General features: G+C 41.9%; 2 protein-coding genes across 2 annotated transcripts in view; one reads left to right on the top strand and one right to left on the bottom strand.

Moving 5' to 3' along the window:
- The first annotated feature begins 4,357 nt into the window (after positions 1–4,357).
- Positions 4,358–6,979, top strand: zmp:0000000634 (protein ANTAGONIST OF LIKE HETEROCHROMATIN PROTEIN 1). The gene is made up of 3 exons (XM_042074339.1): positions 4,358–4,761; positions 6,055–6,166; positions 6,387–6,979. Exons 1-3 carry the CDS (start codon positions 4,487–4,489, stop codon positions 6,795–6,797), a joined length of 798 nt encoding a protein of 265 aa, XP_041930273.1. The 5' UTR covers positions 4,358–4,486; the 3' UTR covers positions 6,798–6,979.
- A 3,966-nt stretch (positions 6,980–10,945) lies between these two features.
- Positions 10,946–12,099, bottom strand: part of LOC121693693 (immunoglobulin superfamily member 3-like) — a 42,847-nt gene continuing 41,693 nt past the window's right edge. Inside the window, exon 14 of the mRNA XM_042073299.1 lies at positions 10,946–10,957. The gene's annotated coding sequence lies outside the window, so the exon portion shown is untranslated. The remainder of the gene's footprint in view (positions 10,958–12,099) is intronic.

Below are 12,099 nucleotides of genomic sequence, written 5' to 3' on the forward strand. Positions count from 1 at the left end.
TTTCGGCCCGGTTTTAGTCACGTTACACTACTACTACTACTACTACTACTACTACTACTATCATCACTACTACTACTATCACTATCACTACTACTACTACTGCTACTACTGCTACTGCTACTGCTACTACTGTACTACTACTACTACTATTATTATTATTACTATTACTACTACTACTACTACTACTGCTACTACTATCACTACTACTACTACTGCTACTACTACTACTACTATTATTACTATTACTACTACTACTATTACTACTACTACTACTACTACTGCTACTACTATCACTACTACTACTACTACTACTACTACTACTACTATTATTACTATTACTACTACTACTGCTGCTACTACTACTACTACTACTACTACTACTATTACTATTACTACTACTACTACTGCTACTACTATCACTACTACTACTGCTACTACTATCACTATTACTACTACTACTACCACTGCTACTGCTACTACTACTACTACTACTACTACTACTACTATTATTACTACTACTACTACTACTACTATTACTACTACTACTGCTACTACTACTACTACTATTACTACTACTACTGCTACTACTACTGCTACTACTATCACTACTACTACTGCTACTACTATCACTACTACTACTACTGCTACTACTACTACTACTATTATTACTATTACTACTACTACTGCTACTACTACTACTATTACTACCACTACTCTTTTTCTCCTCTTCCTCCTCCTCCTACTACTACTGCTCCTCCACCCATGGCTTATAAAGTGGCCCTTGGATAGCATGAGAACACATATAACCCTTTTAACCAACATTTTACCTTTAGTGTTACTACACACACACACACACACGCACACGCCCACACGCACATACACACCCATCTTTCTTTGGCATCAGTGATATCCAGTGCTTGCCAGTCTCATTCAGGGAGGATGAAATCTACCACCGAGATGTGGATTATTAATTAGAGGTGTGCTGTGTAACGTTGATTTCTTTCAGATGATTAGTATAAATGATTAGATACACTGCTGGCAATTTGTGTGAAATCTGCAGTGTAACACTGTACTTCTGGATAAGTTATTTCCAGTACATCACTGTAAATCACAACTAGGCTAGTGACAATGGCCCCACATTTTTGAGATACCCCTAACGGAGGTAGAACTAAACCCAACAATTTTTTTCCTCATCTCTAAGGTCTCCCATATATGAAATGGATTCTTGGCTAAAAATATTTTACTGCTAAGATTGTTAAATTAACAGATATTGTTATACACCCCAAAACCAAAAAAGGACTAAAATATAGCATGTCCGTATGGGAGTTAAGGCATATAAACTAGTGCAGATCAATCACACAAGCTCCGAGAACTTTGAAACTTGGCATGTGTATAGTCAGGAAGTTGCTTTACCTACTAGAAAAGACTGGATGTGAATATCTTGATGTATGGAATGAATAGAGACATGTAAACATACACCTAAAATAAGCGGACATGCAAAAAATGAATATCTATGCAGAATGTTTTCATTTACTTTATAGCTTTACCAGGGATTATCGTAGAAACACATATGATGGCTTGTTGGAAAGGTGGGGTTGTACTGAATCCAACAATACCAAATATGTAAATATAGTATGACGAATCAGGGTGTTCTGTCACTCAATGTATGAGGTGTCCAAAATGAAAGAAAACGGAACACTGGTAAAATACAGTCTCAAGTCCAAATCACATTATCAGTGGTGAGAAGAATTCACTCATTGTTACTGCAAGGTAAGTGCTGCTCTATATTTACATTTAATAATGATACATTTCATATGTCCCAGTATTAAACAATTCATATGAAACACAGATCCAATTGAATCAGGTTAACATTGGAATGGAACACCTTTATTAAAATATTTATATTCACTTGAATTTTGTTTTGGTCAAGTCATTACTGAATAATGGAAAATATTATTGTTAGCTTTTGTCTATCCAGACCAGCAGTGGACATTAGAGCCTACACTGCTTACTTCACCCCTAAGTAGCTAAACAGTTAGTTGTAGAAACTACTTTCCCTAGGTAAGAAAGTACTTAGCCCTCTGACTAATGTTGCATGTGTAATTTAACTTGATTTGCATTTCAATGAAAATTCAGAAATTTTTCCTTTTCACTAGTCTCTTAAATTGTAGAGATACAGACATTGGATCCAAAGCTTGTGGGAAACATTTTGAAAAGGGCAAGAAAAAAGATCCCTATGTATGTCCAAAACCCTACAGTAGAAGGCCTCCAACGCATACTTACCCTTGCTCAGCAGAGAGCGAGATGGTGATGTCCATAAAACTCTGGCTCTATATACAGATGATATTTCCTCCAAAATCAAAGTTTCATATCATGTATCATGTATAGCGATCTACTGCAGTAAGACAAAAATCAGTGAGCAGCAGCAAGTTGCAAATGTTGAGACTGAGAGCACATCTGCATCAAGAAGGCTGAGTAGGGCTGATACAACATAATTTCTAATACAGAGAGATTGTTTCATTTGTGGGAAGGCCAGCTCTAAACCAGAACCTCTGACAGCAATTTCAACTGGAACAGTCGCAAGTACCAGAGACAAGGTCCTTCGGGCAGCTTCTGAAAGGCTTGATGAAGATGTACATCTTCAAATTCTTTCATGCCCAGATCTCTTTGCATGATACCAAATACCATAAAATGCCTTGCACACTACATCTCTAAATGAAATATAGAAGCCATGGAAAAGAATAAAAAAGCAGACCAATGTCTATGACAAAGCCTTTATTAAGCTCACTGAAGACATTGATAAAACAGTATTGTCCAAAGGTAGGAAAGTGAGGACTCTCAACTCTCAATTCTTTGACTGATAGCTATGAGAACATACTAAAGACCATTGCTGAGCATGAAGGTGTCAACACAAGAAATATAGATCAAGGACAGTGGTGTCTACATCCCAACTGTTCTCACTTGAGTTGCTGAACATGGAATTGTTGATGCAGCCATCGACAACTTTTACCAAAATGAAGACACCCTGGATGGGAAGTGTACAACTCATGCTATGATGTCTGTTGTGTTCCGAAGAGGCCAAGTCTCCACAGCAGATAAATGACTAGCACAGGTTCCCTCAGGTTCAGAGGTCCCTCACCACCTTAAACATGATTGATATGAATGGATGTTGCTGATGGCTGCATCACAAATTCCATGTTCAGCAACTACAGTGGGGCCAGTTGGGATGTAGACACCACTCTCTGTCCTTGATATCTGGTCTGCTGCAAAAGATGAGAGAAGTGCCTAACATCTGTACAGAGCTCATTGATGACTGTCTTACTACCAAACTTATGATGTATCAAAATGGGAAGTCCCAGTGTGATTGGCGTATGGATGTGACAGCTCTGTTCAATGAGATCATGACAAATTGCGATAACACACAGATTCTCCTTCATCATCACATGTTTGGTCATTTCTGTGGGCATGTTAATCAACACAACCGTTCACAAAAGTCATACAGGATGTTGGGTACATACTTGTTGCATTGGAAACATAATAGACAGTCACTGCTGAATATTACTCACTGTCATGCTCTACCTGATCCATACTTTTCCTCAATATGTCTGCAGCCCTGTGTAATATTTGGATTTCAGAAAGACTCTGACTTGTCTGTGGAAGTGTAGTCTCAGTCTACTGTTATTTCTGTGAGTTTAGCAGCTTCCCTCAGTGCACAATATGGTCATACTATCTGAGCAGATCAGATCCGACTGTCTTGGACGTGGAAGAAATGCAAGCCTGTCTTTGTAATGCTGTATCAGCTTTTCCTTTAGTTTCCAGGATCTATATTTCTTGTGTTGAACTATAGACACCTTCTTGCTCAGCAATGGTCTTTTAGGATGTTGTCATAAGGCCCTTTCACACAGAGATTACGCAAAATTTGCGGGAAGAGGAGACGTCTTTTTGCCGCAACGTGTGTCTGAAAACGAGGTGAAAATTTGCCGGCCTGCTGATCTGTTCACAAGTTCTGGCGATTTGGGGAGCCAGGAGGCAGGACCTTTAGGCAGGACCAGCTAGCAAATTTAAACGTGACGTGCAATAGGGGCCGTGTAGACTAATATGCGTAGGCCTTATGCACCCTTCAGATGCAGCAGGTGTGTAATTTTCAAAACCATGGCGGGAGAACCGACAACACTTTGGCTAGCTGCTGCCAACATCTTTAGTACCTTGCAGATGCAATTGAAGTTGTCATCGTGCAGTGCTATGCTTCGACAGAATCGGATTCATCTTGCGAGCAACGTCTTCGGACAATAAAAAGTAATTTGGAAGAGAAATTGAAGAGAAGCAGGGAGCAGTTCGAAGTTCAAAGACTCAAAGATCTTCAACGTCGTAGACGAAGAAAAGGCACAAGGCAACAAACTGGCGACAGCCACTGGAACCACGGATCAGACTAGCCATTGCTTTGTGGTGGTTTGCTAGCACATGCGAATACAGATGTGTTAGCTCTATGTTTGGCGTCGGTATCAGCACTGTATGTATTGTGGTGCGGGAAGTTAGTGCCATCCTGAAGATGGCTCTCTGCCACTTTGTAAGCATGCCGAGTGGCGCACGTCTTCAGGAGACAATCGATGGATTTGCTGAACGGGGCTATCCGATGTGTGCAGGTGCCATCGATGGTACACATATTCCCATTATTGCCCCCAGGAACGACCCAAACTCCTACTACAACCGCAAGGGCTGGCACTCCGTTGTTCTCCAAGCTGTCATCGACCACAACTGCTGGTAAGGATACAAGGCCGTAGTCATGATGTCAACATTGGGGGGGACCAAATCTGTGGTGGGGTCTGAGGGACCCCCAAACAGAATTTCAATACATTTCCTACCATGCAAAAAATATTATTAAAAATCACAAACAAGTTGTTAGTTAAGTCAGTCAATTAGAGTATTCCAAACTTTTGACGGACATAGGCATGGCATGGATGGATGGATTATGAACCCCTGGGCACAGATGCCCCCCCCCCTCCTCCAGCTTTTTTTTTTTTAATTACCCTTTAAATGATTACTTCTGGGGAGTTTTGTGAAAAGAGAAGGATGGAGAAGAACCAACTTGACACAGAGGCTTGGGCTTCAGGGCCCCCTGAGCTCTTGGGCCCAGTAAGCCCATTTAGTAATCCAGTAATCCATCCCTGGACCTGTGGTATGACTCCATTTGTCTTCAAAATGTATACTTTAAAAGATATTACTCTATATTACACAGAATGTGGTTCTTTGACTTATTATCATAGGTTTGGACCTATAGCCTAATAAGATTTTGTCTTTTAATTTAGATTTTATTATGCTGGCGGCTAATCACACAATTTTAACATATGCAAGATGCAACAACCATTTCTAAGAGGCCTATAAACGGCAATGTCTGGCATTACTACTAGCATATGAATGCATTAGCCTATTTATGTTGAATGACATGTGAAAGAAATGAATGACACAGGCTTGCACAAATTCATCATTTAAAATAAAATGTTTCACTTTCGCTATCATTGTGAGAATAGGCTACAATATGGAAAATGTTTCAAAGTTCCCTTTGAGTCTGATCGGCTCCAAAAATGTATGAGATTTCCTTAGCCTGTGCTACACCTTTCCAACAAGTTTTGTTAAAATTGTACCGGTAGCTTTTGCGATATTGTTGACAGCCCTACCTCACCGCAGTAGGGTGCAGTAAATGGAAGCTTTTGATAGCGCACGCCACTAACGAAAAACAGAAAACCACCAGGACAAACCACTCAGGGGTCTAGGCTACTCTGGAACCCACTAATTTGTGCGTTATTTTCGTTTGATTACATTTCAGATGGCGGTGCGTGTTGGTTTCCTGTAGGCCTATAGCGCTTTTTTCTTTCTTTATTTTGCTATGTCCATATATTGGGGGGGGACATTTTGGTCATATTTTGGACACGTCCCCTTCAATGTCTATGGTGACTACGGCCCTGTAAGGATAACATTATAGGTCTGCATGGGCTATTACTTTGCTATGTTTTCTAAACATTATGATACTCATGTTGGTCCTCATTGTTTTTTTAGCTTCACAGACTTGTACGTGGGTTGGCCTGGTCGCACACACGATGCTCGAATTTTGGCCAACTCGCCCATCTTCATAAAGGCTGAACAAGACGGCTACCTCTTCCCATGTGAAGTAATGTCATGTTTAGGCTACTGCTTGTACTTTTTGCCATCTGCAGCCAAATGTGTTGGGAGCATTTCAAAACATGCCCTTATAAAGCCTATTTATATTGTTGTGCTGAAGTGAAATTGTAGGCCTATGTGGGGGAATGGGCGTTAGATACAATTTTGCCACCCTGCGGGGTATTGATTTCAGGGGTTGCATTAAGTTATGTTTATGTTCACCCCCCCAGGCATCCCAAACTGTTGGTGATGTAGAGATCCCTGTTCATATAATTGGAGACCCTGCATATCCACTCAGGAAATGGCTGATGAAAGGCTTCACGAACCACCACGCACTCGATCAGCAGCAGCGGAAGTTTAACTACCGTTTGAGTTCAGCGAGGATGGTAGTGGAAAATGCCTTCGGACGCCTCAAAGGTCGTTGGAGGTGCCTGTCCAAGCGACTCGACGTTGCCACTGCTTCCGTATCTGACGTTGTTCTTGCTTGTTGTGTTCTTCACAACATTTGTGAGCTCAATAAAGAAAATTTTTTACCGGAGTGGAACATTGAACAAGTCATCCGCCCTGGGCCAGACCATCATTTTGCTCCACCAGGTGCACAGGCACAGGCTATCCGGGAAGCAATTATGTCAATTCTGTAAATGTTTGCATTTGTGTGTGATGCTTTAGTATTAAATATTGCTGTGATTGTGATTGTAAATAAAGACATTGATGATACAGACCTACGTGATGATTCCTGAGTGAAGGTCTTTAGGCTATATTAGCAAATAGGCCTATGCAATGTAGCTATTTACACGTCAGCACATACAGCCTATACATGCCATCATTTCTAATCAATATTCTAAACAGGTGCAGTTACCAAAGCAATTGGTATACGATGCATTAAGTATTACAATAAGAAGTGTGAATTCACCGATTAGACGTACACATTTGAATAACCGCGGACTTAGGCTGTATTTGTGAAGTCTGGCGAATGAGTGAAGTACACAGGAAGATTAAAATATAAATGTTTTAATAGAAAGAAATGTGCTTGAACTATTTACAAGTGCAAAATGAAACATCCAACAGTGCAATGGAGGCATATTATAACTATTTACAAACATGAACTATTTACAAGTGCAAAATGAAACATCAGTGCAACAGTGTATTATAACTATTTACAAACATACAAAAAAACATTCTAACCAAAGATAGAGCCCTATAGCTGCAAAATATGCAGTGCTAAAAAATGTTTAAAAAAAAATCGCAAAATTAAAAACAACAATATGATCATTCCAGCTGCTGCTAAGACGCAGACGGCCCAGTGTGTGACTCGTCCAGGTGTTAGCTGGGGAATGGTGGCGGAGGAGAGTGGTAGGACGCTGCAGCAGGTGCACGCTAGTGGCGTGGGGTGCTGTGCTCTGGTACAGGAGCTGGGATTCTTGCAATCATGTCCCGCATAAGGGAAGACTGCGACTGCATGTCCCTTTGGATGTCCTTAAACATGTTAGCCAACATCCCCATCTGCTCTGCCCTCTCCCGCCTGTCGGCCTCCCATGCCACTCTCTCTTCCTCCTGCACCTCTCTCCAGAGCTGGTCTTCATGCGCGTGTTGGTTTTCTGAACGAATGCGCTCTTCCTCCATGTCTTTTTGATCCAAGGCCAAGATCAAGTCTTGGATCTCCTTCACCACGAACTGGGTTTTGGTGGCTTTTTTTCGCCTTTGCGCTGGAGGTTCTAGATAACATAATATAACGTACTTAGTCAGGTTGTTTCATAGGCAAACAAATCGGTGAAACACACAGGGGAATGCTATGGCCTGCAATTGCGAAAATGAGTAGGCCTACGAATTTACCTGGTTGGTTATCGGTGGCTGATTGTTGGCTTTCGGTGTTGGAATCACTGGACACTGGATGCTGGGGATGCAGGTGTCGGCTCCATGCTGCTCTGAAGAGCGACAGGCTGCTCCCCCAAATCGCACAACAGAGGTCGAAATATGGCCAATCCAGTCTTCCCCTGCCATTTCTGCCGTTGTGGTCATTCACGCTGTTGAATTTTGCGCAGGCTTTTTAATTTGCTGGTGACCAGCATCTTGTCCCGTGCATACCCGAGGTCGCGGAGTTCTCCGGCCAGTCTTTCCAATATAGGACCATCCTTTACCGTCCCGTTCATGTGGCGCATCACCTCATCGTCTGCCCTAAGGGAGCGTCCGGATTTCTTGGTCTCCCCAGTGTGCCATGTTTTCTTTCTCCTTGATGTTGTTGTTGTTGTTGTTCGTTCTGATCAGCTGAGTGTGTTTTTAAATCTCCCGGTGGTGGGTTGGTAGCGTCACTAGACACCCCCGCCCACGTCCCCTTCCCACACCCCCTTCCCACGCCCCCTTCCCACGTCCCCTTCCCACACCCCCTTCCCACGCCCCCTTCCCACGTCCCCTTCCCACGTCCCCTTCCCACACCCACGTCCCCTTCCCCTGCTTTTTTGATTCTTTTCTATGGCTGCTGTTATATTTTGTTTAGAAATGTAATGTGCAAGGCACATTTTATGGTATTTGCAAAGCAAAGAGATCTGGGCATGAAAGAATTTGAATGTACATTCAGAAGCTGCCCGAAGGACCTTGTCTCTGGTACTGGGGACAGCCGTGGCCTTCTGGTTAGGGGTTCGGTATACTTGGCCTATAATTTACATTGCCCCTGTACCAGTCGAATTGGCTGTCAGAGGTTCTGATCTAGAGCTGGCCTTCCCACAAATGAAACACAACCCTACTCAGCCTTCTTGGTGCAGATGTGCTCTCACTCTCAACATTTGCAACTTGCTGCTGCTCACTGATTTTTGTCTTACTGCAGTAGTTCACTCTACATGATATGAAACTTTGATTTTGGAGGAAATATCATCTGTATATGGAGCCAGAGTTTTATGGACATCACCATCTCGCTCTCTGCTGAGCAAGGGTAAGTATGCGTTGGAGGCCTTCTACTGGACATAGGGATCTTTTTTCTTGCCCTTTTCAAAATGTTTCCCACAAATGATACAAAGCTTTGGATCCAATGCCTGTAAGATATTCTCCATAATTCAAGAGACTAGTGAAAAGGAAAAATGATAAACATTTCAGAATTTTCATTGAAATGCAAATCAAGTTGAAATACACGTGCAACATTGGTCAGAGGGCTAAGTACTTTCTTAGCTAGGGATAGTAGTTTCTACAACTAACTGTTTAGCTACTTAGGGGTAAAGTAAGCAGTGTAGGCTGTACTGTCCACTGCTGGTCTGGACAGACAAAAGCTAACAATAATATTTTCCATTATTCAGTAATGACTTGACCAAAACAAAATTCAAGTGAATATAAATATTTTAATAAAGGTGTTCCATTCCAATGTTAACCTGATTCAATTGGATCTGTGTTTCATATGAATTGTTTAATACTGGGACATATGAAATGTATCATTATTAAATGTAAATATAGAGCAGCACTTACCTTGCAGTAACAATGAGTGAAGTCTTCTCACCACTGATAATGTGATTTGGACTTGAGACTGTATTTTACCAGTGTTCCGTTTTCTTTCATTTTGGACACCTCATACATTGAGTGACAGAACACCCTGATTCGTCATACTATATTTACATATTTGGTATTGTTGGATTCAGAACAACCCCACCTTTCCAACAAGCCATCATATGTGTTTCTATGATAATCCCTGGTAAAGCAGCTACAAAGTAAATGAAAACATTCTGCATAGATATTCATTTTTTGCATGTCCGCTTATTTTAGGTGTATGTTTACATGTCTCTATTCATTCCATACATCAAGATATTCACATCCAGTCTTTTCTAGTAGGTAAAGCAACTTCCTGACTATAGACATGCCACGTTTCAAAGCTCTCAGAGCTTGTGTGATTGATCTGCACTAATTTATATGCCTTAACTCCAATACGGACAGGCTATATTTTAGTCCTTTTTTGGTTTTGGGGTGTATAACAATATCTGTTAAAGATGCAATTTGTAGGATTGTTACCGAACGTTCTGTAGGCCAAAATCAAAACACTGGTGAACGTTCTCAAGACTACCAGACGCGAGGCTCTTCTGGGTTGCCACATGTAATGAAGACTTAGCTAACGTTAGTTAACCTGCAGCTGCTTTAACGTTTCTCCAACCATGACCCAGCTACACATTACGGAAACAGTGAAAACAAAAAATACCTCTCTAACCAACGTAACATATTTAGCTGAAGTTAGCGATGCAGATGAAGTTTAGCCTAGGCTACCTGTATGGCCAGCTCTGTGTCAGACTTGATATTCTTTGTTTGACGAAGACGTCACCATCTCAGGAAGCTCCTCCGATGTCCACTTAATTTGTTTCTTGTTTTAATTTTGGAAATTTGCCTGCCTCTCGTAGGTGTTCATGACTACAACTGACAGCTGTTGACAGTTGGCCTTTGCTAATTTGGCAACCCAAATAGGAGGACGCGCTAGCCCATTATTAATACGCTATTCTAGAATTAATCGTTCAAAACATAAACGGAAATTCCAAGAGATTCCGCCCCGTAACTCATTTTTTTTCATGGGTTTTACAGTTTTACGGGTTAGAGTAATGTTAATAAGCCATTACTTCAATTCATCGTGTTTCCTTACTCTCTGACAACATATGGTGATAATTTTTGGAATGGTTACAGTTTTTTTCCATTATTTCCTACATACTGGACCTTTAATTTAACAATCTTAGCAGTAAAATATTTTTAGCCAAGAATCCATTTCATATATGGGAGACCTTAGAGATGAGGAAAAACATTGTTGGGTTTAGTTCTACCTCCGGTAGGGGTATCTTAAAAACTAAAGCCCTTTCTGACCATTTGTCACTAGCCTAAACAGCATTATGGGAAATGGTAAAGAAATTGGACAGTACTGTATAACTGCTTTCTGTCTATTACTATGAATTACAATTGCATTATGGGTAAGCACAAATACTTCCAAAGTCATCAAAGTCTAATAGGCTAATGCAGAAGGACTTCACATTCTCATCACATTTACATTTAATGGCATACATGTGGTAGACATGTGTTTTAAGAACGTCCATTTAGATGAGTTTTTAGGGGTTAATCAATGACTGGAGTATATTTCTAACAATATGGGTTGTTGTGTAAGGATACCGGACCCACATTCCCAGTGTCATGCGTGATCTGAAACCCCAAATGCAGAAGTCAAGTCTCTTGGTAAGAATGGTATGTGAGCCCAGCTCTATGTCTTCACGGACACTGCCTTTCTATATCTGGTAGAAATCTACAAGTAGTGGTGCTGAACAGATTCCGACCCCCATTTCCTTCGTTCCATTGCCTTCCATTGCCCATCTAGATGTGCTTTTCTCATCTTCTGGGAGTATCTCACTCAATCTACAAATGGGACAAATACAGTAACTGTGTTCAAGGTTCAGAATCCTGTACAGTAATTGGTTTCTCTCCCAACAACACCTCAGGGACTCCTGTTCGCTGTGCCCATAGCTTGCCTGTTCGCTGTGCCCATAGCTTGCCTGATCGCTGTGCCCATAGCTTGCCTGTTCGCTGTGCCCATAGCTTGCCTGATCGCTGTGCCCATAGCTTGCCTGTTCGCTGTGCCCATAGCTTGCCTGATCGCTGTGCCCATAGCTTGCCTGATCGCTGTGCCCATAGCTTGCCTGTTCGCTGTGCCCATAGCTTGCCTGATCGCTGTGCCCATAGCTTGCCTGTTCGCTGTGCCCATAGCTTGCCTGATCGCTGTGCCCATAGCTTGCCTGATCGCTGTGCCCATAGCTTGCCTGTTCGCTGTGCCCATAGCTTGCCTGATCGCTGTGCCCATAGCTTGCCTGATCGCTGTGCCCATAGCTTGCCTGATCGCTGTGCCCATAGCTTGCCTGATCGCTGTGCCCATAGCTTGCCTGATCGCTGTGCCCATAGCTTGCCTGATCGCTGTGCCCATAGCTTGCCTGTTCGCTGTGCCCA

Source organism: Alosa sapidissima, chromosome 2 (genome assembly GCF_018492685.1).
Source record: "Alosa sapidissima isolate fAloSap1 chromosome 2, fAloSap1.pri, whole genome shotgun sequence".
NCBI classification, from domain to species: Eukaryota; Metazoa; Chordata; class Actinopteri; order Clupeiformes; family Clupeidae; genus Alosa; species Alosa sapidissima.

Coding starts and splice junctions, on each gene's coding strand:
- zmp:0000000634 (XM_042074339.1), top strand. CDS start 4,487: ATGTTTGGCGTCGGTATCAGCACTGTATGTATTGTGGTGCGGGAAGTT. Junction 4,762..6,054: donor GTCATCGACCACAACTGCTG/GTAAGGATACAA, acceptor TTGTTTTTTTAG/CTTCACAGACTTGTACGTGG. Junction 6,167..6,386: donor GCTACCTCTTCCCATGTGAA/GTAATGTCATGT, acceptor TCACCCCCCCAG/GCATCCCAAACTGTTGGTGA.